The sequence below is a fragment of the Marmota flaviventris genome, chromosome 11 (genome assembly GCF_047511675.1).
Source record: "Marmota flaviventris isolate mMarFla1 chromosome 11, mMarFla1.hap1, whole genome shotgun sequence".
NCBI lineage: Eukaryota > Metazoa > Chordata > Mammalia > Rodentia > Sciuridae > Marmota > Marmota flaviventris.
In genome coordinates, this window is record NC_092508.1 from 33682044 (window position 1) to 33706898 (window position 24855).

At 35.7% G+C, this 24855-nt stretch overlaps 1 protein-coding gene across 2 annotated transcripts in view; it reads left to right on the forward strand.

The window, feature by feature from the left end:
- The first annotated feature begins 70 nt into the window (after positions 1 to 70).
- The window catches only part of Trak2 (trafficking kinesin protein 2), a 57495-nt gene continuing 32710 nt past the window's right edge, over positions 71 to 24855 (forward strand). Inside the window, exons 1-3 of one of the 2 annotated variants that reach the window (XM_027941727.2) lie at positions 71 to 334; positions 8513 to 8612; positions 18909 to 19198. In XM_027941727.2, the coding sequence (XP_027797528.2) occupies positions 19108 to 19198 (91 nt within the window). In that variant the 5' untranslated portion in view covers positions 71 to 334; positions 8513 to 8612; positions 18909 to 19107. The remainder of the gene's footprint in view (positions 335 to 8512; positions 8613 to 18908; positions 19199 to 24855) is intronic. The other variant, XM_027941726.2, reaches the window with a different exon arrangement.

Sequence of the window (24855 nt, forward strand, 5' to 3'; positions counted from 1 at the left end):
CAACAAGGGGGTGGGGGGCGGGGCCTCCGAGCGGGGGGCGGGGCGAACAGGAAACTACAGTTCCCAGTAGGTCGTGCGTTGGGGCTGTGGAGGCTGCTGGGAGAGTGGGTCTCCTTGGAGCTTCCCCTGTTGTGCGGGGGCTGTCATTGACCCAGCGTCACTGCAGAATCGAGGTCGCCGAGTGATGATGTGAAGTCGCCCGCCCTTCCCTGCCACGCCCGAGTGGTTACTGGCTGCGGCGGCAGCTTGGGCTGCTGCTCTCAGGCTTCCGCCGCTTCAGGTGCTTATTCCTGAGGTATTGGGGGCGTAGGACCGCAGACGCCGGGCCATTCCAGTGAGTAACCTTCCCGCGCGCGACTCGAATTTGCCCTTGCCAACTTCGCCGGAAGGCGGAGGAGCCATCCCGCCCTGCGCCCCTTCAGTTCTCGGAGGTCGCGCGCGGACACCGGGTTCCGAGGCTGGGTACCGGGAGTGCTGTGTGCACGCCGGGTCCTCCCCCCGAGGTGGGAAGGAGACTGTTTCCGAAGTGTAGGTGCGAAGTGATGGTGGCTCTGGCCTCGGGATTTACCCCAGCTGCCCCTCTGAGGATTGGCAGCCTCTTATCCTCTGCCCGACAACATCCATCTGGAGCCCTGTCTTTTAGGATGAGTGGCTTTAGTGTTTGGACATTAGACCTTAAGCCTCGGTGGCCATCTGTGATGCAAACGGGAGGAGAGGATATTGGAAAGAGCACTTTCTGAGTTGTGTTGGGCTTTTCTTTGCAATTGATTTGAAGCCAGACGACACATTAAAAAGAAATGGTTGGCTATAATTTTAAGCGTGAATAATGGATATTGGCATTGTCCTTTTTAGTACCAGCATAAAAATAATCTAAACAGTTAAAAAAATTGTCATGGCAGTAGTTACATGCTCATACAGCTTTTACTTACATCTACTGTTTCTTTCCTGGCAAAATAGTAACTTTTCATTGGAAATTCATCAAGCTGAAATGGACCATAAGAACAAAGTGAAACAGACTCTTCCAGTTCTAGAGCTCTCTAAGTAAATTTTTTCATGACCTTCAAATCTTTGCTGTTGCCTTGTAAGTCTGAGCTACAGTTATCTCTAAATTGCATGGTAATGGTGGTGAAGGGCACTTAACAAATGGTGAAGGGCATTTGGTGTTGAGGAAGGGCAGAGATGAAGACACTATCATAGCAACAGTTATTCCAGTTTTCTATTTTTAAAATTAAGTAATGTCCAACAAGTCTCAGACATTTAGCAGGCACATAGTATGTGAAAGAATGTTTTATAAATCTTACAAATTTTGTTCATATGATGGAAGAGGTAGGAAAGAGTCAGTATTTGAGTACTTGTAATCTGCCAGGCACGCCAGTTATGAGCTCTATATACATAGCTAACTTAATCACTTAACAAACCAGTTGCAGTAATCAGGCTTAAATACTTTGCTTATGTAACAACTAGAGATTTAAATCTAGATCTGCTTTGTTTCAAAGTTATAGATCAGGTAACTTACCTACTTCAGAAATTACAGATCTTAAAGACTGGCTAAAAAGGAGTTTGGGGTATTATTTCCTAATACTGGTTTCAACACATCTGGCCCTTGCTTTAGTACTTTTGAACAAATTTTTCCCTTTGCCTACAATTTCCATCCCTCCCATTAAGACCCTAAAAACTCATTCCAAATATACTTCAGTCTATTTTTGTAAGAAATTATAGGATTGGACTTTTATCACAAAGGTCCTTTCCAGTTCATAGGTTTTTATGGTTCTACAGTTCAAATTATAAGCCAAGAAGTGTTATTCTCCACTGTGAATGATTAACGTATATAGTCACAAATAGTAGAAAAATTTTTTTTTTCAATGCTCCAAATATGTTAAATACTAATATAAGGAATGAGGCAGATGATAATGTGTTATTTCATGTTCATTTTGATTTTTTGTTTGTTTGTTTTTTTAAACATCATCAGCACTGACTTTTGACCCTCTTTAGTTTGTCCTATTTGGTTGAAAAGAAACCTGAGGCATTAAGGTAATTGTCACATTTAAATGAGTTAGTCATGAAAGGAGCTAAATTATTCATGGTTTTCTGTCACTTCTGTTCAGACCTGAAGTGTTCTTATAATAATAATAGGAAACATTTGTAGACTTACTATGTGATATGTACTAAAAGTTTTACCTACATTAACTTATCCTCATGTTAACACCATGAAATGTTTTTTGTTTTTTATAGAGAGGCAACTAAAGCAAAGGGAATAGTAAACATACCCAAGGTAATTTACTGAGTGGTAAAACCGGGTGTCAAACCAGACAAGATCAAATCTTTAATATTCGAGTATCTGTTACCAACCCAATAATGGTATTTTTATTGTGATTAAATCATATATTTGTGCAGCTACCTTTTTAGAATGCAAATTCAGCATTAAATGATTTTGTTACAAAGTAAATGAACAGAGCCAGGATTTGAACCCATGCTTCCCTTACTTCAAGGTCCATGTTCTTTTCCTCTACTTCCTGTTAATCAAATCTTTATTAAATTCTTTCTGTGGTTCACTGTCCTAGATGCTAGGACATAGTCTTTGTTGTTAAGGTATACAATCTGAAGAGGGAGACACAATTAGGATAGTGTGTTGAGAAGTGTACAGAGGTCCTACAGGAACACAAAGAAAGAGCACTGAAATCAGCCTGGAGTGAGAAGGCTTGGGCCAATCCTGAGAAAACAAATTAAAATTAGCCTTGGCAAAGAAAGGGGGTAAGTTTTATTTGAGCTAAACTGTGTCATTCCAAAATTTTCATGTTGAAGCCCTAAGCCTCATAACCTCAAAATATAACACTTTTGGGATAGGGCTTTTGAAGTGATTGAATTAAACTGAGGCTTTTAGGGTGGGCTCTAATTCAATCTGACAGGTGTCCTTATAAGAGGTAGAAATTTGGACACAAAAATTTACCAGAGATGCGCCTGCACAGAGGAAAAGACCCTGTGAGGATATGTCAAGAAGACCAAGGAAACAGGCCTCAGGCCAACACACTAACCTTGGACTCTACCCTCCAGAATTGTAAGAAAATAAAGTTCTGTTGTTTAAGCCTCTCAGTCTGTGGTATTTTGTTTTGACATCCCCAGCAAACGAACAAACAGCTATATTCTAGTCAAAAGGAATGACATATAAAAAGCCTTTTAGGTGTGGCCAGGTGATTTAGGTTTCATGGTGAGAAGTTTTGAGAGATGAAGCTGGAGACTAGGCTGGCCAGGTTAGGAAGATTTTGTTTGAGAACCTGAGGGGTTTAAACTTTATACTAAAGGAGATGGAATGGTGGAGGGATTTTTAGCAATGGAAAAACAAATTTGCATTTTAGAAACATTATTCTGAGCCTTGGGGGTGGGATAATATAAAAGGGATAAGATTGGAGGCAGGGAGACCAAATTAGTGGCTATTGCCATAAGAAGCTGAACTAAAGATTTTCTTAGACTATTGAGCCGTCAAACTAAAACACAACCATTGTTGATATAAGGAAGACTATAACAGAAGTAGCTAACCTTAGGGCATACAGAAAGAATTTATATATAGCTCATTGTACTTAGACACTGGCTTTGTTTTGACCTTTTGCTTTCCTTATATGGGTCATAAAGCTTTATACAACTATAGTTGTATTTTTCCACTATGAACAATGATTTTATGTATTTAATAGACATTTATGATGCTTACACCATTTAAGCCCAATCCTCTGAGAGACTTATAAACTACCTACTGTTATCTCCATTTTATACATAAATATATAGTAACATAGAGAGGCTATGTAACTTGCTTAAATTCACGTTAGCTAATATACAGCAAAGACTCAACTCAAGCAGTCTATCTTCTGAGTCTTAGCCTTTCACTACTTGAGAATCAGGGAGGAATACAAATATAAATTGAGTATGTTTGGTCTCTGGGATAGACAGTTTGTAAGTGAAAATGATAAAGAGATGATTTAAAATTATTTTATAGAAAAGTAGAGTGATGGAAGAATTGCTTATTTTGAATTGGGCTTCTGGAAAGACTTGGTAGAAAAAGTGGCATTTGAGCTGCTGTGTGAAGAATGGTTAGAATTTGGATCTGCAGAGTTGGGAGAGAACATCAGAGATAGACAAAATTGCGTGAACAAAATTACAGGATTGGGAACTTGCTGGTGTGTCTAGGGACCTAGTAAATGCAGTCCTGGAATATATTGTGTGGTTGGGGAAGGAAGTTGGAGAAGCCAGTTTGTGGGGTGGGGAACCAAACTCTGGAGAAGAGAACTTTCAAGTGTGAGATGCAAGGAAATTGAAGTTTCAAGCCTGAATAACTGAAGTGTATGCCAGATGTGGTTATCTCTGAAGACAGAAAAATTATCAAATCCCAAATCATTAGTTGATAAGTTCTATTTTCACTATTTCACAAGTCCCTCTCTCTTACTGTTGCCATTCACCTGTTTTATGACTTTATGAAAGTAATCCATATATAATGTGATAAAATGTCCTAATTATTTTTCTGTCTCCATTCTGTCTATTCCTGAAATTTATCACCATTCTGCCTCTGGATTTATTTTCCTCAATGTCACTTTCCATTTAGAAATTTGTTTCCTACAGTATTAAGTTCAGACTTCTTATGTTGAGCTACTCAGATTTAAATCTCCAAATACCTTACCCACAATCCTTACCACTCAGATTGGTGTTTATACTGCTACCTTGCTTTTGGATCTCTTTTTGGAGGCTTGTGTGTGTGCTTTTTAAAAATTACATTATTCTAACAGATATACTCCATTTTCATCGAAGTCTTTTAATCCTTAAGAAACCCATGAAAATTTTACATTCTATGTGAAGCCAGAAAAGAGTTCTCCCTACAACACTATCTATAGAACTGTTAGGTTGTAATACCCATTAAATATTTGTTAACTAGTGGTGTTATCTTATTTTCTTAGGTTTCTTAGATATTATGTCTAATCTAGATCATAGAGATCATTAGTGCTTTCCCCATAAATACTAGATTTCTTAAATCTTTAACCTTCTTTTGCACAGAGGCTGTATATCTCTTTTTAGTACTTTTCAGTTTAATTCACATGGCATTTATTGAAAGCTGTTCAATAAATAGCTGACTGACTAGTTTTTGATTGAGATCATTTTATTGGTATTTATTTTAGAACTGTCTGCTTCGTATGTAATGTTCTGACTTTATTCCTAGCTTTACCACTGACTAATATAACCTTGAGAACATTCTGTTTAACCCTGCATTTATGTTAGAAAATGAGCATACAGAAATTGCCAGAGGTATAGAGGTAGAACTAATTCACTTTATAATGATTGTTGAGATTTTTGAAGTGTAATCTATATTTATTTGTCAGTGTTTGCCAAACTTTGAGTTCTTACTCTTTAGAAAACTTTTTGAAATCATAGAAGGTAAAGGAGTAGTTAAAATAGGGCCTAAATTAAGAATGTTATACTATTTTTTGTAACAGTGGAGTTGATGAATTATACTTGGTGAAAGTATTCATTCACCCACCAATTTAGTTAGTAATTCAATTTCAGCAAGTATTTATTGAGTTACTTGATCTCCTGCCATTGTATTTGTGTTCTGATCAGTAAGGAGAAGGAAAGGGAGGAGATGGAATCTTCTCTTTTCTTGCAAGAGGACTTCCAGGAAATAAATTATAGTATTATGAAAGATGCAAATGAGATGCTTTGTTATAGAACAAAGGTGGGCAGGGAAGGCCACTTCAGATCAGGTGAACTGGTAACTTCTCTCCAAGCATGACTTTTAAGCTGAGACCTGAAGGATGAAAAGTAGTTATCATATAAAGAACAAGAAAGAAGAGTATTCTAAGTATGATAAATGACAGTTACAGAGGCCCATAGATAAAAGAGAACAGGAGAAGGAGGTGAAAAGAAGTGACAAAAGGCATTTATCTCAGTGGCTTAGTATGACCAGGAGGAGAGTGACGCAAGAAGGTGAGGGAGGAGGAATGGGCAGGGACCAGGCTGGGCCAGACCTTATAAGACTGTGACTAGAGGTGTGACACTTATTGTAGGTATTATCCAACTTTTTTTTAAGAAGGAGTTTAGTTTTTAAAACATGATTCTTGCTGCCTTATAGAGAAGGAAGAGGAGCAAGAAATTTAAGCATGAAGTCCTGTTACAAGGTTGGTTTGTAAACTGAGGGATGATAGTGGCTTGAACTCTGATGGTGGTAGAGAAGACAGAAGAGTGGGTAGATTTGAGGTGTATATTGGTAGTTGACTGTACAGGATTTATTAACAGATTGGCTGTGGCAGGGTGAGGGAGGAAGGAATCTAGCATTCAGTGTATTCTAAATAACCTGTGGGAAATTTGAGGGGAGCTCAGGAAGCAGTCTGAAGAGCCAATTTGAGAGTTATTAACTGAAGTGGCAGTGTAATCTGTGGTGGTAGTTGGCTGGCACAACGGTAAATGAAAAAAAAAAATTAAAACCAAGTCCAACGGCAACAAGAACAAAAAGTATAGTCACTATCGGAACTGTGGAAAGTATAAAATTTAAGGATCAAGAGGAGAGGGTTGGATGACCCAGTGAGAGATCTGAGAACAAGCCTGGGAAGATGTAGGTTCCAGGGGAGCCAAGGAAGGAAACTTGAAGGAGAGAGTCATCAATCAACACTGAACCAGAAATGAGTTAACCATTGGCAAAGTAGGGTTAGATTGGTTGGCAGGGACTCTTGGCAGAGGAAGAGAGAATGATTTCAGAAGTATCAGGTTATGGTGGAAATGATGTGTATGAAGAGAGATGGGGTAGAAAAAATAAAACACTCTTTGGAGAAGCCGTGCAAGCATCTCCTGAGAGGAAGTTGCTAGAGGGGAACCTACAGTCTTGGGAAAGGGAGACTTTTGTAACTTTATCTGGTTTTAGTAAAGGGGAAGATTTTGAGCATGTTAATAAGCCAAGAAAGATGGTGAAGCTAGTGGAGGACAAGGATAGCCAGTGGAGCAAGGTTTAGATAAGGCAGGAGTTATGTAAATGACGTGGAACTCATGTTTAGGGGTTTTTTAAACTGGATATGAATATATACACGGTCAAAAATTGCAAAAACATGATGAAAAGTCAGTTTCTCTCCTCTTTTTGTCTTCTAAGCACTTACTTCTTTTATGACTATTACTAATTCACATCCCCATCAACAAGTGTGCAAGAGCATGATTGAAATTATGCTTACACTTAATGCTCAGTATTTAGAGAGAATGTTAGCTGTAGATTTTGTGAATTTACTGGAGGAATGAGAGAAATGGAGAATAGAGAGGGGGTCAGAGAAGAATAAGAGAGATGTGGTATGGAATTGTGTCAGAAGAAAAATGGCATTTAAGAGAATCATGGAGTACATGCCTGTGGTGGGAGGCCTGTGGTTGGTGACTGTTTTCAGGAGCTTCATTCCATGTGGTTTTGTGACCCTTCAGGAGAATTAACTGCTCCTTTATATTTAAAATGCAAGTGAACGTAGAAAACGAACTGCTTAAAAATTTATCTCTTATATCAAGTAAATAATGTTTGGAATCCAAGTGGCAGAGCTCTGCTCTCTGCTCTTACTACTTTCTGTCAAGGCATGTCATGTATAGTGCTGGAGTTCCTCAAGCCAGTGTTATAAATCAAAACAAAGGGAAGTTTGTTGGTTAAGAAAGAGCACTCTGTCTGGAGGAAGGGAGGAGGAGGAGCCTAGAAACCAATACAAATGTCTCTGAGATGGGCTACTGTTCCTAAAGCATATAATTTAACAACTTAAAAAAAAAAATCTTTTCAACCCTTCTCATTTTTCTCAGCTAGTATTAGGCCAAACCTCTGAATTTGCTTTTATTTTCTTTTTAGTCATGAAATTCAAAGACTACAAATGAGGCTTATTTTAGCAGTTGTGAATTTTTAAAAGAAGATATTGAATCATTTCTCATTTGATGCAGGGCTTATTTTAAATGTGTTTATAATCAGCTGCAGATGCTTAGTAGATAGCATAAAAAACTAATCAAAGCCAAAGAAAGTTTAAATTCTTTTAGCTATTTTAGAAAAGTGGTACTGTGTCGTTACTATAAAAATGATAGATCACTCTAACACAACTCTTTTATATAGAGTTTTTCATAAAACAAATAACAGTGTTTTCTTCAAAGTGTTCAATCTTAGCTGGATTTTGTTTTTCGAGCCAACTCATTTAGTTGATGTTGGACTGAAAATCTATTTAAACATCTAAATGTTATTAAATGTTAACTAAATGTTGACATTTTAATCTGTAAGCTTAATGCATTACGTGTATTACAATCTTTCACGTGTCAGTTGCTGTAAGATTTCAGACACATAAAAGATATCTTCCTTCAAGGAGCTCAGAGTGTAATGAGGGAGAAATGACAAGGGAGCACATTGTCCTCTGGGATAATCCAAGAAACGGCTTCATTAAACACTGATAAAGAACAAAATCACAGTGAGAAATTTAAAGATTTCCCAAACCTTTTTTTCCATGTTTGTAATGCACTCTGTATTTCCTTGTATCAACAGTAAAATTCTCACAAAAGAAGAGGAGGACCTGTGCTTTTCTTGGGAGGCAGTAAAGAAAGAACAGTGTGTATTCAGAGCCAGCCTAGGAAAAAGAATACAGGTGAGAAAAACAGTTGACAATAGTGCGAAAGGAAGAAAAGAATGCCAGCTAAATCCCTGGTGCTGAAGGGGTGAAAGACAGAGGTTCTTGGGAAACCAGCCAGGGGTAGAAAAACAGGTCCTCTGGTTCAGTCTCAAGCAGACACCTTATGCGTTCTCTGATAACCTGGTTATCTGGTTTCTTAGCCCAACATCAGGTTAGAAAGGGGAGAAGCACACTGGCAACACTGAAGTGTAATGGCTGATAGCCTCCTCACAGGAAAAGGAAACAAAATTAGAAGTGGACGTACAATCTAAAAAGAAAAAAATATTAATTTGGGGTCATTTAATATATAGAAAAAGAACTCTAAAAGCTTATAATCCTGGAGGATATCAGCATACCTTATTATATATGCATATATTGCATTTTATATTGCTGTAAATGCTATTCATGATAATGACTGTGAGTCATCTGGTTATTTTCAGTCTTTTTTATACAAAGACATATCTTTTTCCTGCTATAGCAGTTTATTGGACTTTTCCTCGTTATCACGTCTTAACAGTAGATGGAAAACATTTTACCATCAATGTTTTTAAAATAAGAAGACTACCACCATTTGACTCAGCTATCCCACTCTTGATCTATACCCAAAGGACTTAAAATCAGCGTACTATACTGATGTAGCCATACCAATGTTTAAAGCAGCTGAATTCACAATAGCTAAACTGTGGAACCAACCTAGATATCCATCAATAGATGAATTGATAAAGAAACTGTGGTATATGTACACAATGGAATATTATTCAGCATTAAAAGAGAATAAAATAATGGCATTTGCAGATAAATGGATGCAGTTGGAGAATATTATGCTAAGTGAAATAGCTAATCCCCAAAAACTAAAGGCCTAATGTTTTCTCTGATTAGTGGATGCTGATCTGTGATGGAGGAGGGGGGATGGGAAGAATGGAGGAACTTTGAATTGGGAAAAGGGAAGGGTTGAGATGGGTTATAGGGGTAGGAAAGATGGCAGAATGAGATGGACATTATTACCCTAGGTACACGTATGATTGCACGAATGGTGCGTCTCAAAACTGTGTACAACCAGAGAATTGAAATGTTGCATTCCATTTGTGTATGATGAATTGAAATCCATTCTGCTGTCATGCACAAGTAAGTAGAACAAATTTTTAAAAAGATAAATGCAGGTGATTGCAGGCAGCTTGCTAGCCAGGCTCCCCAGCAGCCCTTCAGCAGAAATAAAGGTTGGTTCTGCCCACCCACTTTAAGCACATGTTTGATTTCTTGTGGCACCTCATTATTTCTAACATGATGAATTCTCAGGTGAACTTTTCTCATTACTAAACATCTATTTGAATTTGAAAATATTTATGTTTTATTAAGGCATGTAATAAACTATTCTTTGAAACCTGTTGAATAGAATAAAATTTAAAGCCATATTGTAAAAGATGGCATACTGATTGCAAAATAAACAAAAAAACATCATTTAAAGAAAAATAAGATATGGAAAACCAAAAATATATGTATATATTGAAGGTTTGTGGTGTTTATCACAATGCTGTTAATTCCATCTCCAGGGTATGTTTGCAACTATGGTGTAAATGATGGGCTTTATTGATATACCCCTGCACATACATATACAACTATTACTCAAGCCCATAAGAGACCTAGTAGATTTTTGTAGATTGGGCTAAGAAAGCCGTCAATTTTCAAATGCTCTTAATTCTCATGTTTCTCATGTAGTTTAATTTTTGTCCTATTGTAGACTGCAAGGATACAACTAAACTATAGCCTATTCATTCATTTAACCTATTTTTAAACTATTTTTTAGTTGTAGATGGACATAATATCTTTATTTTTTTACTTATTCATTTTCATGTGGTGCTGAGATTGAACCCAGTACCTCATTTGTGCAAGGCAAGCGCTCTACCACTGAGCTACAACCCCAACCCCTAACATATTTATTGAATGCCTGTCATTTACAAGATAGTACTATGTAAGTAGACTTAATTTACTGGAATAAGGATTTATTTTGATCTGTATTCTGCTTATTACTGTTAACAGCTCAAAACAAGTAACAGAATTATTTCTTATTTACAATAATGATCTGTATTTTTGTTGTAGTTGTTGTTGTAGAATAACCATTTAAAGGCAGAATTGAATTTAGATTTGGGGACTGTCTTTTTAAAGAGGCAAATGATGTATTTAAAAACACAGATCACTTCTGCTTCGAAGTAAATTTACTCAACTTTGGGACTAGATAACTCATTTTTAAGAGCAAATGTAAACTACTTGACAGAGTTTATTTCCTCCCTTTTTATTTCTTCTTTCTTCAGTAATCAGTATGTGTTTTAAAAAATTGGAATGGAGAAATAGGATTGTATTGGAATTATCTGAGGCTTTTTTCAAACTACATATACACTTCTTGTCCTCCATACTTCTAGTCTTGTACACCTTAGAGGTTAGAGGTCCCCAGCTTTAGAGAAACAGTTGGACATCATTCCTAGTTTTTAAGCAAGGTAATTAAAGAGAAATATGGGCAAAAAGCATTTAATGTGATACTAGGCACACAGTAAATGCTCTGTCAGTGTTAGCTATTATTATTAGAAAAGACTAAAATTGCAACAGAAATGCAAATATATTTAACATTTTCATTTGAAACTCAGAAAGCTCTTATGCTCATATTATAAATTGTTTACTATTACAAGCTGATTTTAGAAAACTTCTGCAGTATAATTTCATTTGGTATATTCTTCAATAAAGTCATGCATTATCTAAAAGCCGTTAGTGTCAAAGAGCTAGTTCCTGCTCAGGAAAACTCTCATGGTGCAGTGTTACCTCCTCCTCAGTTGTGCAGGTCTAGTAACTGAAGTTTTCTCAGTATACTCAAAGTTGAAGAGGCCTGGAGGTATGTCACAATAAACAAACTCACTAACAAATGGTAATTAAGCCAGAATATCTGATCTTAATATATAATGTAATTGTTGAATGAATTGTGTATTTTGTCTCCCATAGAGTTAGTACATTTTTCCCTTATAGGAAAATCTGCACCAGAAACCCAAGTTGCCAGAAATTTAGAGGCAAAAGACACTGGAATTATAGGAACAGCATACTGAAAGAATGGGGAGGGCAAGTAGGGTAGCAATTTGTATTCCAAGAGCTATGCTAGCTTAGAGTAAGAAAGCCAGACCAGGTCAGAAGCTCTTGTAGTACCCAAGGATAGAGAAAGGTTTAAAGTAAGACCAGCACAGTAGCCTTGGAAAATAAATCCACAGGAACTAGTGACCACATGCAAAGCAGGGGTTGAGGAGAGAAAGGATGACTTATTATTAACTTATCAGTGAAGCAGGAAAAAACAGATTTCATGCAAGAAGGAATTCAGTTTAGAATGTAGGGAATTTGTGGTACCAATTATAAATTGATATTGAGATTTCCAATTTAAAGTCATGAAATGCCAGTTGGAACTAAAGAGAAAACTTGAGGAGTAACTCACACAGTTGGAAATTAAGACCTTTGAAGTAGAAGGATTCCTGAGGAGAAAAAAAGAGAGTCCATGAGAAAATGCTGAAGAACTGGTGAATACTAGCCATTAAAGGCAGGTCAAAGAAGAGAATTCCTGAATTTCCTCAGCTACCTACTAACTGTATCTTCAAGCTCAGGATCTCATGGTCTCCTGAGGTGCAGATAGCCAACAGCTATCCAAAACATTATCTGTTCTTATTTGTTTCCAAAATTTCATTGGCAAATCAGAATCATCCAACACATGTCAATTCTCATTCAAAAGTAACCTTATCTTGAAATCCTGGAGATGACTGTGACAACTGGTTTTGAAAAACAAGTATTATGTCTAATCGTAATATAATTAGAAAGTCTCTTGCCTAGGAGAATTACATTATTAAAATAGTTACATGACAGACAAGCAGATAATTCTAGAATAGTTCTTAAATTACATGTGTTTATAAATATGTTTGTAATAACTATTCTTCCATCCTGAACGTCACTCACCTCCATTTTTAAGTTACACCCTGTTCCTGGTCATATAAGATTGCATGTCCTAGTGTCAGTGATAATGTTTACTTGTAGAGCAATATTGCCTACAGTTTTGCTTTTGGCATCTATCACATGGGACCTTCTGCTTTTAAAGGCTTTAAGTACAATAATTTTTAAATAACTGAAGAATTTAAGATCATTTTAAGCAACCCAAAGCAATTTACATTTTATTGTTGGGATATGATCAAATTATATGCATGTATGAAAATATTACAAACCCATTATTTTATATAATTAGTATATGCTAATAGATATAATAAAAACCACGATTTTTTCCTGGTGTTCTTTTAAAAACGTGTGTATTTCTTACTGTTACGTGAAAGCTTCATTTCAAGGGGCCTTCTTAGATGTTTTATTTGGCACTAAGTCCTGAAGAACAGATTATAAAGTAATACTCTTAAGTCTGACAGCATAATTATATCTATTGTTCAGTCCATTTCTTAATCTTCCATAAAGTGTTTCTAGATTTGCCAGTTGATAGTGTCTTTTGATTTAATCTACTAACTAAATTTTGCTAGTCAACATTGAGAGAAAATACTTTCTGACTTGCTGGAGAAGGATTTACTTGGTTCCAGAAGTATAGAACATATTTTAATAACCCCAGAATCAATTGTATAAAATGCTTCTGCTTGAGGTGTTTTTTCCATTTTGCAGGGTGGTGGGGAGGAGAACAGGAAACCCACAAACTCTGCAGTGCCCTTTACTCTGCTTTACTCATTTTTTGAAGATCTCTATTTGTCTTTTCCTTTCTTCAACCATTACTTTAATCAAAGGATCTTATTTTCTATGTTTCAGAAAAAGATGAAGCCAAGGGTACGCACTTGTAGACCCAGCTACTCTGGAGTCTGAGACAGAATATTCACTTGAGCCCAGGAATTCAAGGGCAACCTGGGCAACATAGTGAGACCCTGCCTCAATAATAACAAGAAAAGATTTAAAAATAAAATAACATAATTTTATTAATATCCTGGATCTTAATTCTTGGTAGCAGCTGCCCTTATAAGCTAATAATGTATCTGTAACCTAATGTCAGCAAGTGTCCAGATCCTTCAAGAGGTAAATAGTTGGCTCAAACTTTCAGTTTCATATTAGGGGGAAGCCAAAACACTCCCTAGGATTTCCTTGTGTTTTTCAAGCTGCTGCCATCTCCATTGGACCTCTCTTCCTTCCCTCTTCCTTTAAAAAAAAAGATAAATATTATTCCCCTCATCTCATGCAGATCAGCTTAGCTGCTGTGAAGCTATCAGAAATGGTTTTGGCAGAGGATCGTTATTAAAATAGAATGCCTACTTAGTCAGAGGTTAATTCAGGTAAAGGTTAGGAGTTCAGCACCTTAAAGGCTGAGTGTAGTGAATGAAAGTGCTCTGTGGAAACTTAACGAAAACTACAGATGGCACCATGGGTTCCAGGCCTTTTATCTGCAGGCAGAGCTCTGATGCAGAGGTTACCACCCTTCTGTTGGTAAAGATTGTAGCAGGGAGGGGTTTTGCCTCCACAAATGTTTATTCTAAACAGAAAAAAATGCTCAAAATATATAAGATAGGAAGAAATGCTGAGCCCAGAAGCCTAAACCTCTTTCATGGTTTTGGATGTTTAAACTGATGGATTTAACAGCTTTTTTGGAATCCAGTGTTTGTAAGTAGAGCTACCTCTGGGCGTTTCATATTCTGAAAACTCTAGTGATCAATAAATTGAATGACAATTAAAAAAAAAAGAGGAAGAGATTGCTAGAAGAATAGCTGTGCTGTTCTGTACAATTGCTGGTAGAATAGCTATGCTGGAATGTAGCCAGTGTAGTTCTCTATGGACTCACTGCAGCTGGACATGGTGTATGGTCTCTGCCTTCAGGAGGTCTGCTGATCCCTAGCTAGGCTGGATTTTGGTGGTGACACCCTTTCACACACATGTTGCCATTTTTCCCCCTCTAACTTTTAGCACAGAAGCCCTGCTGGAATCTTCATGTGGCTCATTATTTGATTTTTAAATTACTGTAGCTTTGGAGTACATTTTGTCTGGTGTAACCAGGTATAGTACCATTAATGATTCTTCGTCAACAATCTATTATGTAATATAGGGTCATGGTGAATTTATTTTATTTTTAAAATTACATAGCTTATGTCTGGGTTAGTTTGCTACTGCCTGGGGAGCTGCTGCAGAGTTGGTGATCGGCACTGTTTCCACTCCTACATGTAGATCAGCAGCCAAATTAATACCCAAAAATCATTTGTAAAATAAAATTTGGAAATATATTTCCAGTATCAGTGTTTCATTAAGTCATTGCATTTACTGTATTTCCAGACTTTACATTCCCTCAAGTTTGTTCTCCTTGAGTTATTTTATCCCTTTCCTTTTTTTTTTTTTTTTTTACCAGAATATCCTGTTTTAAGGAAGTAGCAAGATTTTTTTTTTTTTTTTTTAAGGTACAGGGCCTATATTTAGGCATTCACTGTTGATCAGTTAGTTCCAGGGCTGAGCTAAACTAAGTAATTTGCCATGTTTTTTCTACCAGCAATATTTATATTACTAACCTGTTTTGGGTTTGTCTTTTTAAGTCTCATTCTTTTATTTTTTTTTAATATTTTTAAAATTGTCAATGGACCTTCATTTTATTAATTTATTTATATGTGGTGATAATCGAACCCAGTGCCTCACACCTGCTAGGCAAATGCTCTACCACTGAGCCACAACCCCAGCCTTGAAGTCTCATTCTTATTAAAATAAGTTTTTTGGTTAGTTTATTTTCTTTTTTTCTCCTATATGTGCATGAATTACAGAGGCCTGCTTTTTTGTTAAGTAATGCATACTTGACTTTTTTTTTTTTTTTTAAAGAACAGTTGTTTCTAAAACGATTGAATTAAGATCTAGCAGAAAAAGTAGGTGGCTCTCAAAGAAGTACTAAGAATATGTGTGTACAAACTAGGAAAGATACTGAAAATGTGTTGTTTGTGCTTGTCAAAATTTAGCTTCTACTAAGTTCAGAACTCTGACTGTGCTTTCTGTTTATTCATACATCTAAGAGACTAAAAGAAAATGATTGCCCTGAACTTAACATAATTTGCCAGAGGGCAGGAAATAAATGTGACTTATGTTGAGAGAAGATGCCATCAAGCTGTCAATAGGTTTTCCATTGCACCCAACATTGTGTAAGGTACAATAATAGTATCATAATGACAATAAGAATGCACTATGGTGGTGATAGAAATAACAAATAATACTCATATAGCATTTACTGTATTCTGTGGCATTATTCCAAGATGTATGTACATGTGAACTCATGTAATTCCCTCAATAACACCCTGAGGCTGATGCTACTATTACTTCCTCATAACTCATTTAATCCCCATTATACCTCCACAAAAGTAAGTCCTGTTATTAGGCCCATTTAATAGATGAAGAAATGAGATTAATTTGACCAAGATCATATAACAAGTAAGTGGTGGCTCTGCAATTCAGACTAAGGCACTGTAGCTGCAGAATTCATGTTCTTAACCACAGTGGTAGGCTGAAAAATGGCCCTCAAAGGTATCCAGACCTGACTCCCACAACCTGTGAATGTTACATTAAGCAAAAGGGATTTTGCAGACATGACTAAATAAAGATCTTGAGATGGATTATCCTGGATTATCCTGTTGAACCTTAAACATAATTACAAGTGTCCTTATAAGAAGGAGGCAAAGGGAGATTTTGGCAAAAAAGGTAGCAGTGGGACAATGGAAGCAGAGAAAGAGATTTGAAGATGTTGTGCTGCTGGCTTTGAAGATGGTGGAAGAGACCCTGAGCCAAGAAGTACAGCTGTAGAGGTTCAAAGAGGCAAGGGAATGGATTTTCCCTTGGGGCCTCCAGAGGGAGAGAACACTGCCCTGCCAACATCTTGGTATTTGGTCCAGTGAAACAGTTTCGTCCTTCTGACCTCCAAACTGTAAGATAAGACCTGGGTGGGTGGTTATTTAAGCCACTGAGTTTGCAGCAATTTTTTTGTAGCAGCTATAGGAGCTAATATAACCACTATGTTATGGAGAAAATTAAGACTTTCTATTATAAGAAAACCTTCCTCAGAATTGCAAAGGAATGAGCTTTGATAATAATACCCTCGGTAGTTCCAACATTATGACACTGTTACTATATTCCCGAGTTACTTTATTCCTTTATTACCTGAGTAGTCTCTTCTGTGCTCCTTTTTACTTTATTTCCAGGATCACAAAAAAGATTACTCAAGTAATCTTCTGATGCATTTGTTCCATACTTGAATATTACAGAAACTTGAGAAATATTAGGTAGAAAACATCTTTTCTTCAGGCCCAAGCTGTAGTAGGGAGAAGCTGAAAGGAATGGGCATCTCCTATGTGTCAGGTTCCAAGAAGGGAAGTTTTTTTTTGTTTGTTTATTTTTTAATTTAATCCTCATATATGACCTTTCTCTTAAGGGTAGTTAATATTCCCCTCTTAGCAATAAAGAGTGAGACTCAAAAATGGTAAATTATGTGCAAGAAAAGCAGAAAATGGGATTAAAATTCAGACTTGAATTATGCCAAGGTGCATACTTGTACTGTGTTTACTGCTGCTACTCCAAATTGATTTTACTGAGTTCAGATTTAGACCATGGCATGTTCTAAGTAGTCACCAGGAAGAGCATTCCATTTGCAGGTCTCTGACCTGCTGCATAGTGTACAGGATGGACAGGTTCCTGGATTGTCCTGGAGATCTACATTCTTCCTACATGACACTTAAAGTGATCTTAGTTCTGTGTTCAATTTGTTTTTCTCTATTCTTGTGTGTAAGGGTTCAGACCAAACCATTAACAAAACCTCCAGAGCTAATTAAAAAGCAGTTCTCTAGAGCAAAGTCTGGAATCCATTGTCAAAACTTAGATACAGTTTTTTGTGTTCTTGTGTGATATATAAATACAAAAAAAAAAAAAAATAGAAGTTAAAAAATAGAAATGGTAATGTAAACATAAGATTAAACTAGCTTGTATGTAACTAACTGGTGGATAGAAGATCTCAAGGTTATTATTAGATTTTCACAGTGGTTTTTTATTAAAATATGATTAAAAGAGTCCCAGTTCTTTTTAAAAATCAGTTTAAATCAGACCAGTATGAGAGTACTTAGCTTTTATCCTTTTCCTTTTTATCCTTTTCCTCTTCCCTGCTTTTCACTTCCTTCTCTTTGCTGTCTCCCTCCCCACTCTTCCCTTTTCACAAGAAATCTGTAACTTATTACTTTTTAAAAAATGCTTTCTTAGAAGTTGAAAATAATTTTTCTTTTTTAAATTGATTTTATTTTTTAATAACTGTCAGCAGAATGTATTACATTTCTTATTACACATATAGAGCACAATTTTTCATATCTCTGTTTATATATAAAGTATGTTCACACCAACTCATGTCTTCATACATGTACTTTGGATAAATAATTTTTTCTTATAACACCTGGTCAGTGCAGGACAGAGACGCTGCTGAACCATGTTACCCAAATGACTGAAGATGACAATAGTGGCCAGGCTGAGAAACCTAAGTTGTTATTCCATTTCATCTCTGTTGTTGATTTGGTATATATAATTCTTACTTATGTCATTGCTTACTTTCAGGTTTATAAAATACCTGTTTAACTTATCAAGTCTACCTCCCTTTTTAATTTATCACAGTCTACCTTTAAACGGTATTTTACTATTTGACATAAAGTATAAAAGCCTTGTAGTAGGATGCCTCTGTTTTTCCCTCCTGGCCTCTATGCTAGTGTACTGCATTTTACTTCTCTATATGTTCTAGTCCCTATACTATGTTATTATTGTATTCCTTTAAACAGTTGATTTCCTTTAAAAATAATGTAAATAGCTATATTGAAAAATAATTAACATGCACCAAACTGCATGTTTTAGATATGCAATTTGATCATATTTCACGCACAAACACACATAAAGTCATCACTACAATCAAAATAATGATCATATTCATCATCTCCCAGACTTTTTCTCCTACCCTTTAGTAATTTCTCCCCCAATCCAGGCAGCTTCTGATCTGCTTTCTGTCACTGAAGATAAGTTGAATTTTTTCTAGAATTTTTATTTAAATGGAATCATAAACGATATACTTTTTCAGTCTTGACTTTTTTCAGCATAATTCCTTTGAGATTTATGCATATTGTTATGTATATCATTAGAAAAATATTTTTAATGACAGACTTGCCAGGTAGATTACTGTTATTAAAGAACATGCTGAATTCTAGTCACGTGATTTGTTCTTTGTTTTAGGTCATGACTGTCCAAGTGATGATAATCACATGAGAGCACTCATTGCTGCAGATGCTATTTGACTCATCAGGGAAAATCTGTGCAAAAGAAAATATCCATATGCCTACTTCTATTTCTTTATTAAATGGCTTGATGGATTTCCTTTACTCTGATTCATACCAAAGCTGTCCTTTTCAACCAAAGCAAGAAAGGATCCTGCATGAGTCAGTCGCAGAATGCCATTTTTACATCACCAACAGGTGAAGAAAACCTCATGAGTAGCAATCACAGAGACTCGGAGAGCATCACTGGTAAGTCCAATTTGATAATATCAAAGTGATGTTGCTTATAGGATAATATGCAGATACCTCAGTCTACCCTATGTGACCTGCCATGATGAAACTTCAGCCTCCCTCTCTGGCCGGGTTTCCTTGGACTGAATTAATCTCTCCATACCCTGGTGTCCTTTCGCATTATCAAAATCTCCCTTGTATGCTATTCTGTGTCTGTGTCTGACTTCCATATGCCCTCTGGTGCGCTGGTGAGCAAGGACTGCCTCACACCAATCTTCTTATCTCACCACAGGACAAAAACAGGGTTACCTGTGTTTGTGTACCCTACCAGCACCTGACAACAGTGCCTCACATACAAGAACCTCTTGGGACTTACAGGGTATGCAAACATAAGTACAGGACCTTAACACCTCATATGCAGTGCTAAATTTAAACAAACAAACAAACAAACTCAGAACACTCAAAAAAGTTTTTTCTAAACTTTGGTTCTAAAACTCATTTCTCTGGTTTCTGTGGTCTCTTCTAGATTTATCTGAGAATATTCATGTTTGCTGAAGATGTGTTAATATATTAAATATGGGATGTAGCTACAAAACCAGATGGGAATGTTATGTAACACACAGTACCACTTTTTTAAAAAATCAAAAGAATTCCAAATACTGACAGCCATCCAAACCCAAAGTTATGTTTTTTTGTTTTGTTTCTTTAGTTCAGCTATATGGCTGTGCTAACTACTTGGGAGGCTGAAGCAGGAAGATTGAAAATTTGAGGCCAGCCTGGGCAACTTAGTAAGACCCCATCTCAAAATAAAAAATAAAAAGGGTTGGGGATATATAGCTTAGTAGTACAGAGACCCTGGGTTCAATCCCCAGTATTGTTAAAAAAAAAAATTAAAAATCAGCTTTATTGAACCATCTTTATTAAAATACAATAAAAACACCCATTTTAAGTGTACAGTTTGAGTTTTTACAAATGTATACACTCATATAACTACCAGTACAATCAAAGTTTTAGAACGTTTTTATCTTTCTACAAAAGTTTCCTTGTAACAAATCTTTCCACTCCTTACTTCTGGCTCCAGACATCATACATCTGCTTTTTGCCACAATAGATTAAATTTGCTTATTCTGGAATTACAGATAAATTAAAAATTTTGTGCTGGCTTTTTTTGTGCTACAAAATGTTTTTGAGATTTATCCACTTGTGTTAAGGTTAGCATCGTAGTTCATTTGTTTTTACTATGAAGTTGCAACATCTCTGTTATAGCAGAAAAGCCACCATAGGGGATACATAAACAAAGAGTGTGAATATGTTCCAGTGAAATTTGATTTATAAAGCCAGGCAGAGGCAGCAAGCTGGAGTTGGCACTCCAGGCTGAAGCTTTCTCACCATCATCAGTACTGATAAGGTCATTGCTTTTGTTCATCTAGTAGATGTGTACTGGCTTCACTTTGTTGTATTATTTTAGATTTTATTGATGCCTAATGATGTTTAGCATCTTTTCATATGTTTATTGTCCATTTATGGATATCATTTTGAATTGTCTATGCAAGTCATTTGCATGTTTTTTTTAAAAAACCTTTTACTATTGAATTGTAAGTACTGAATTATAAGTGTTCCTTATATATTCTAGATGTAAGTTCTTTGTTAGACAAATGGATTGCAAATATTTTCTCTAACTAGCTTCCTTCCCTTTTATTAATGATGTCTTTTAAAAAGCAGAGATTTTAAATTTGATGTTTATTTTAGCAATTTTTGCTTTAACAGTTCATTTTTTGTGCCATTCTGAGAAATCTTTGCATATATAAAAAATCACTAAGATTTTGTCCTGTTTTCTCTAAAGGTTTTATAGTTTTTGATTCTATAGTTGGGTCAGTGGTCCATTTAATAGTTTTGTTTTTGTACCAGGGGTGTTCAAAACTGAGCCATATCCTAGTCCTTTTTATTTCTTATTTTGAGATAGTCTTGCTAAGTTGCTTAGGGGCTCCCTATAAGTTACTGAGGCTGGCCTCAAAATTGAGATCCTCCTTCCTCACCCTCCCAAGCTGCTAGGATTACAGGAATATGTCCAATGCCTGGCTATAGTTACTTTTAAGTATAAAATGAGGTTAGGATCTAGTTTTTTTTTTTGTATGTATATTTTTTTCCAATCAAATATTTAGTTGTTCCTGTGAATTTATTAAATTATCTTGGTAATTCCATTGCAGGTCACTTAGTTCATATATATGTGTGTCTGTTTCTGGACTCTATTGTGTTGCTTTACTCACCAAGTCTATGTTTACAGAAATACTACATTGTCTTGATACTCTAACTAGTAAATCTTGAAATCAGGTAATGCAAATCCTCTAATTTTGTTTTTTTTTTTTTCAGAAATTATTTTGACCATTCAAGATCTTTCACATTTTTACATAAATTTTAGATACAGCTTTTTAATTTCTACCAAAAAGGAGTGTTGGAATTTTGAATGGAATTGCATAAATCATTTCATAGAGTATTGACATCTGGAGAATTTTGGATCTTTCAATCCATGAACTTGATATATCTTTTCATTTTTTTAAGTTTTCTTTAATTTCTCTTAACAGTATTTTGTAGTTTTTGTTGTTCAGGTCTTACATTTTATAAAATTTAATCTTACATATTTTTGTTTTTAAAGGGCATTACTTCTTTAATTTCATTCCTCAACTGTTACTGGCATATAGAAATGAAATATTTTTATATTAACCTTGTATTCTGCAACTGCCTGGATTTCTTATTAGTTTTAGTAACTTTCTGGTAGATTCCTTTGTATTTTCTATAGATACCATCATGTCATCTGAAAATGGAGACAGTTTTACATATTGCTTTTCAATCTGGATGCCTTTTTATTTCTTTTTCTTGCCCCATTGACTAGGACAGGATCTCACTATATTGTTGAATAAAAGTGGTAAGAACAGATATTCTTTTTTTATTATTTTTTAATTTGTTCTAATTATTTATACATGACAGTAGAATTCATTTTGACACATTGTACACAAATGGAGCACAACTTCTCCTTCCTCTGGCTGTACATGGTGCAGAGTCATACTGGTAGTATAATCATAAGAACAGATATTCTTGCCATATTTCCATTCTTAGGAGAAAAATTAGCCTTTCACAGATGTTGTCTCAAGAATTCCCTTTATCAAATTGAGTCATCCTAAGTAAGATCAGAAATAAAAGTAATAAATAATAAAATATTTATGATAAAATTACTTAAAGTGAATAAAATTGAAATATTTTTGCTCTCCACATATTGCAAGATTGATTTACTAATGTTTTGTTAGAGAGAGAGAGAGAGAGAGTGTGTGTGTGTGTGTGTGTGTGTATAAATCTTTCCATTTAAAGAACACCTTGTACAGGTAAATTACAGTTGAATTGTTGTCTTTTTTTAACCCAGTCTGACAGTCTCTGCTTCCTAATTATAACATTTAGATTATTTACTTTTAATGTAATTATTAATTTAGTTGAGTCTACTGTGCTACAATTTGTTTTCTATTTGTTCTTTCTTTTGTCCTCATTTTGAAAAATTGAGTATTCTATTAAAGATTCCATTCTAATTCCATTGTTGGTTTAGTAGCTATATCTTCTCTTTGTCTAAATGGTTCCTCTAGCTTGCAATATGTATCATAATTGATCACAGCCTATCTTCAGATAACATTATAGTATTTCATAAAGTAGTATTCTTAAAATAATATTCTTTCATTTTCCCCTACCATTCTGCGTATTACTATTGTCATGCCTTTTATATCTACATATGTTATACATGTTATACTTTTATTATTTTTCTTTTAAAACTTTAATTATAAATTATGAGACCAAAGGCTTATTACCCACAGATTTACCATTTCTATCACTTTTTATTTCTTGCTTGTCTGGGAAAAAAAAGAAAGAAGAAATTCTCACCTTTTTTGAAAGATGTTTTCACTGGTAAATAATTTTAAGTTGACCTTTTTTTTTTTTTTCATATTTTAATGATGGTTTCCATTGTTATCTACATTGCACTCTGTCCAGTGAATTAGTGTTAGTTCATTCTTTTTTCCCTTAATGTAATGTATCCCTTTTCTCTGCTTTTAGGAGTTTTCTCTCTATCATTGGTGTTTTGCAGTTTGGTTTAGTCTGGTTTTCCTTTTGTTTATCCTGCTTGAAGTTGTTGAGTTTCTTTAAACTATGGGTTTATAGTTTTAATTAAATTTGGAAGTTTTGGGCTATTCTTCAGGTATGTTTTTGATTCTCACCTCTCTCCTCCTCTTCTATGACGCTGATTGAAGCAGTCACTGATGTTCTTTTTAATTTCCCCCCAGTCTTTTTCATCCTATGCTTAATTTTGGATAATTTCCATTTCTATGCCTTTAGATTTTCCTGTTCTTTTGTTCTAGAGAATATCTAATTGGTTAATCATCTAGTGAACTTTTCATTTTTGAGATTGTACTCCAATTTTATCCTGGTTTTATAATTATAGATATATCTTTTGTTTCTTGTTAAATTCATGTTTCTCTTTTAAATCTTTGAACACATTAATTATTAACTGTTTTAATGTTGTGCTAATTCTGTCATCTCTGTCACTACCGAGTTTTTTTCTTGCCGCATTTTTCATCTGATTATGGATTTAAATTAGTTTAATCTTTGCAATATCTGGCAATTTTTTATGGAATGCTGAGTATTATAACTGTTAAATTGTTAGCTATTTGGATTTTGTTGTCTTCCTTGGAAGAGTGTTAAAAATTTGTTTTGGGCAGATTATTTGCTGATAAGGTTAATATTTTGTGTGGCTGTTATGTGGATATCTGTACCATACTCTAATATTCTTTATTATAGCATTAATTTACTCCTACTACCAGTAGGCATGGCCCTTCTGAAATCTTTATTCATTGCCCAAAATATTCCATGAGGTTTTTCTCTACTGGCTAGATGAAATTTAAATCTCTCTCTCTCTCTCTCTCTCTCTCTCTCTTTGGTACCAGGCATAGAACTCAGGGGCACTTGACCACTGAGCCACATCCCCAGCCCTATTTTGTATTTCATTTAGAGAAAGGGTCTCATTGAATTGCTTAGGGCCTCGCTGAATTGCTGAGGCTGGCTTTAAATTTGAAATCCTCCTGCCTTAGCTTCCCAAGCCACTGGGATTGCAGGCATACACCACGTTGCCCCACTAAATCTCTCCTAGCCTTAAGTAGGAGAGTGATAGATGATTTGGAGGGTGAGTTGAATGCAATGCATGCAGACCAATTCTGAGGACCTATTTAAGAGGAACAAGGAAGCCCTGAACCTAAATGGAGGCAATGTGAATAGAAAGAAGTAGGTTTGATGGGGAGACATTGGAAGATAAGGTTGTAAAGGGTGGGTTGTAAAGTTTGTTACAAACAGAAGAATAATATAGTACTTCAGAATCCCAGCAGCTTGGGAAACTGAGGCAGGAGGATCATGAGTTCAAAGCCAGCCTTAGTAACGGTGAGGCACTAAGCAACTCAGTGAGACCCTGTCTCTAAATAAAATACAAAATAGGGCTGGGGCTGGGGCTCAGTGGTTGAATGCCCCTGAGTTCAATCCCCAGTACCCCCCCCCCCCCAAAAAAAAGAGTACATCAGAATATGTAAGCAAGTAGGAGGAACTAGTCTGAAGAATATTTATCTACTAAACCTGGATTGTACCCTAATTTT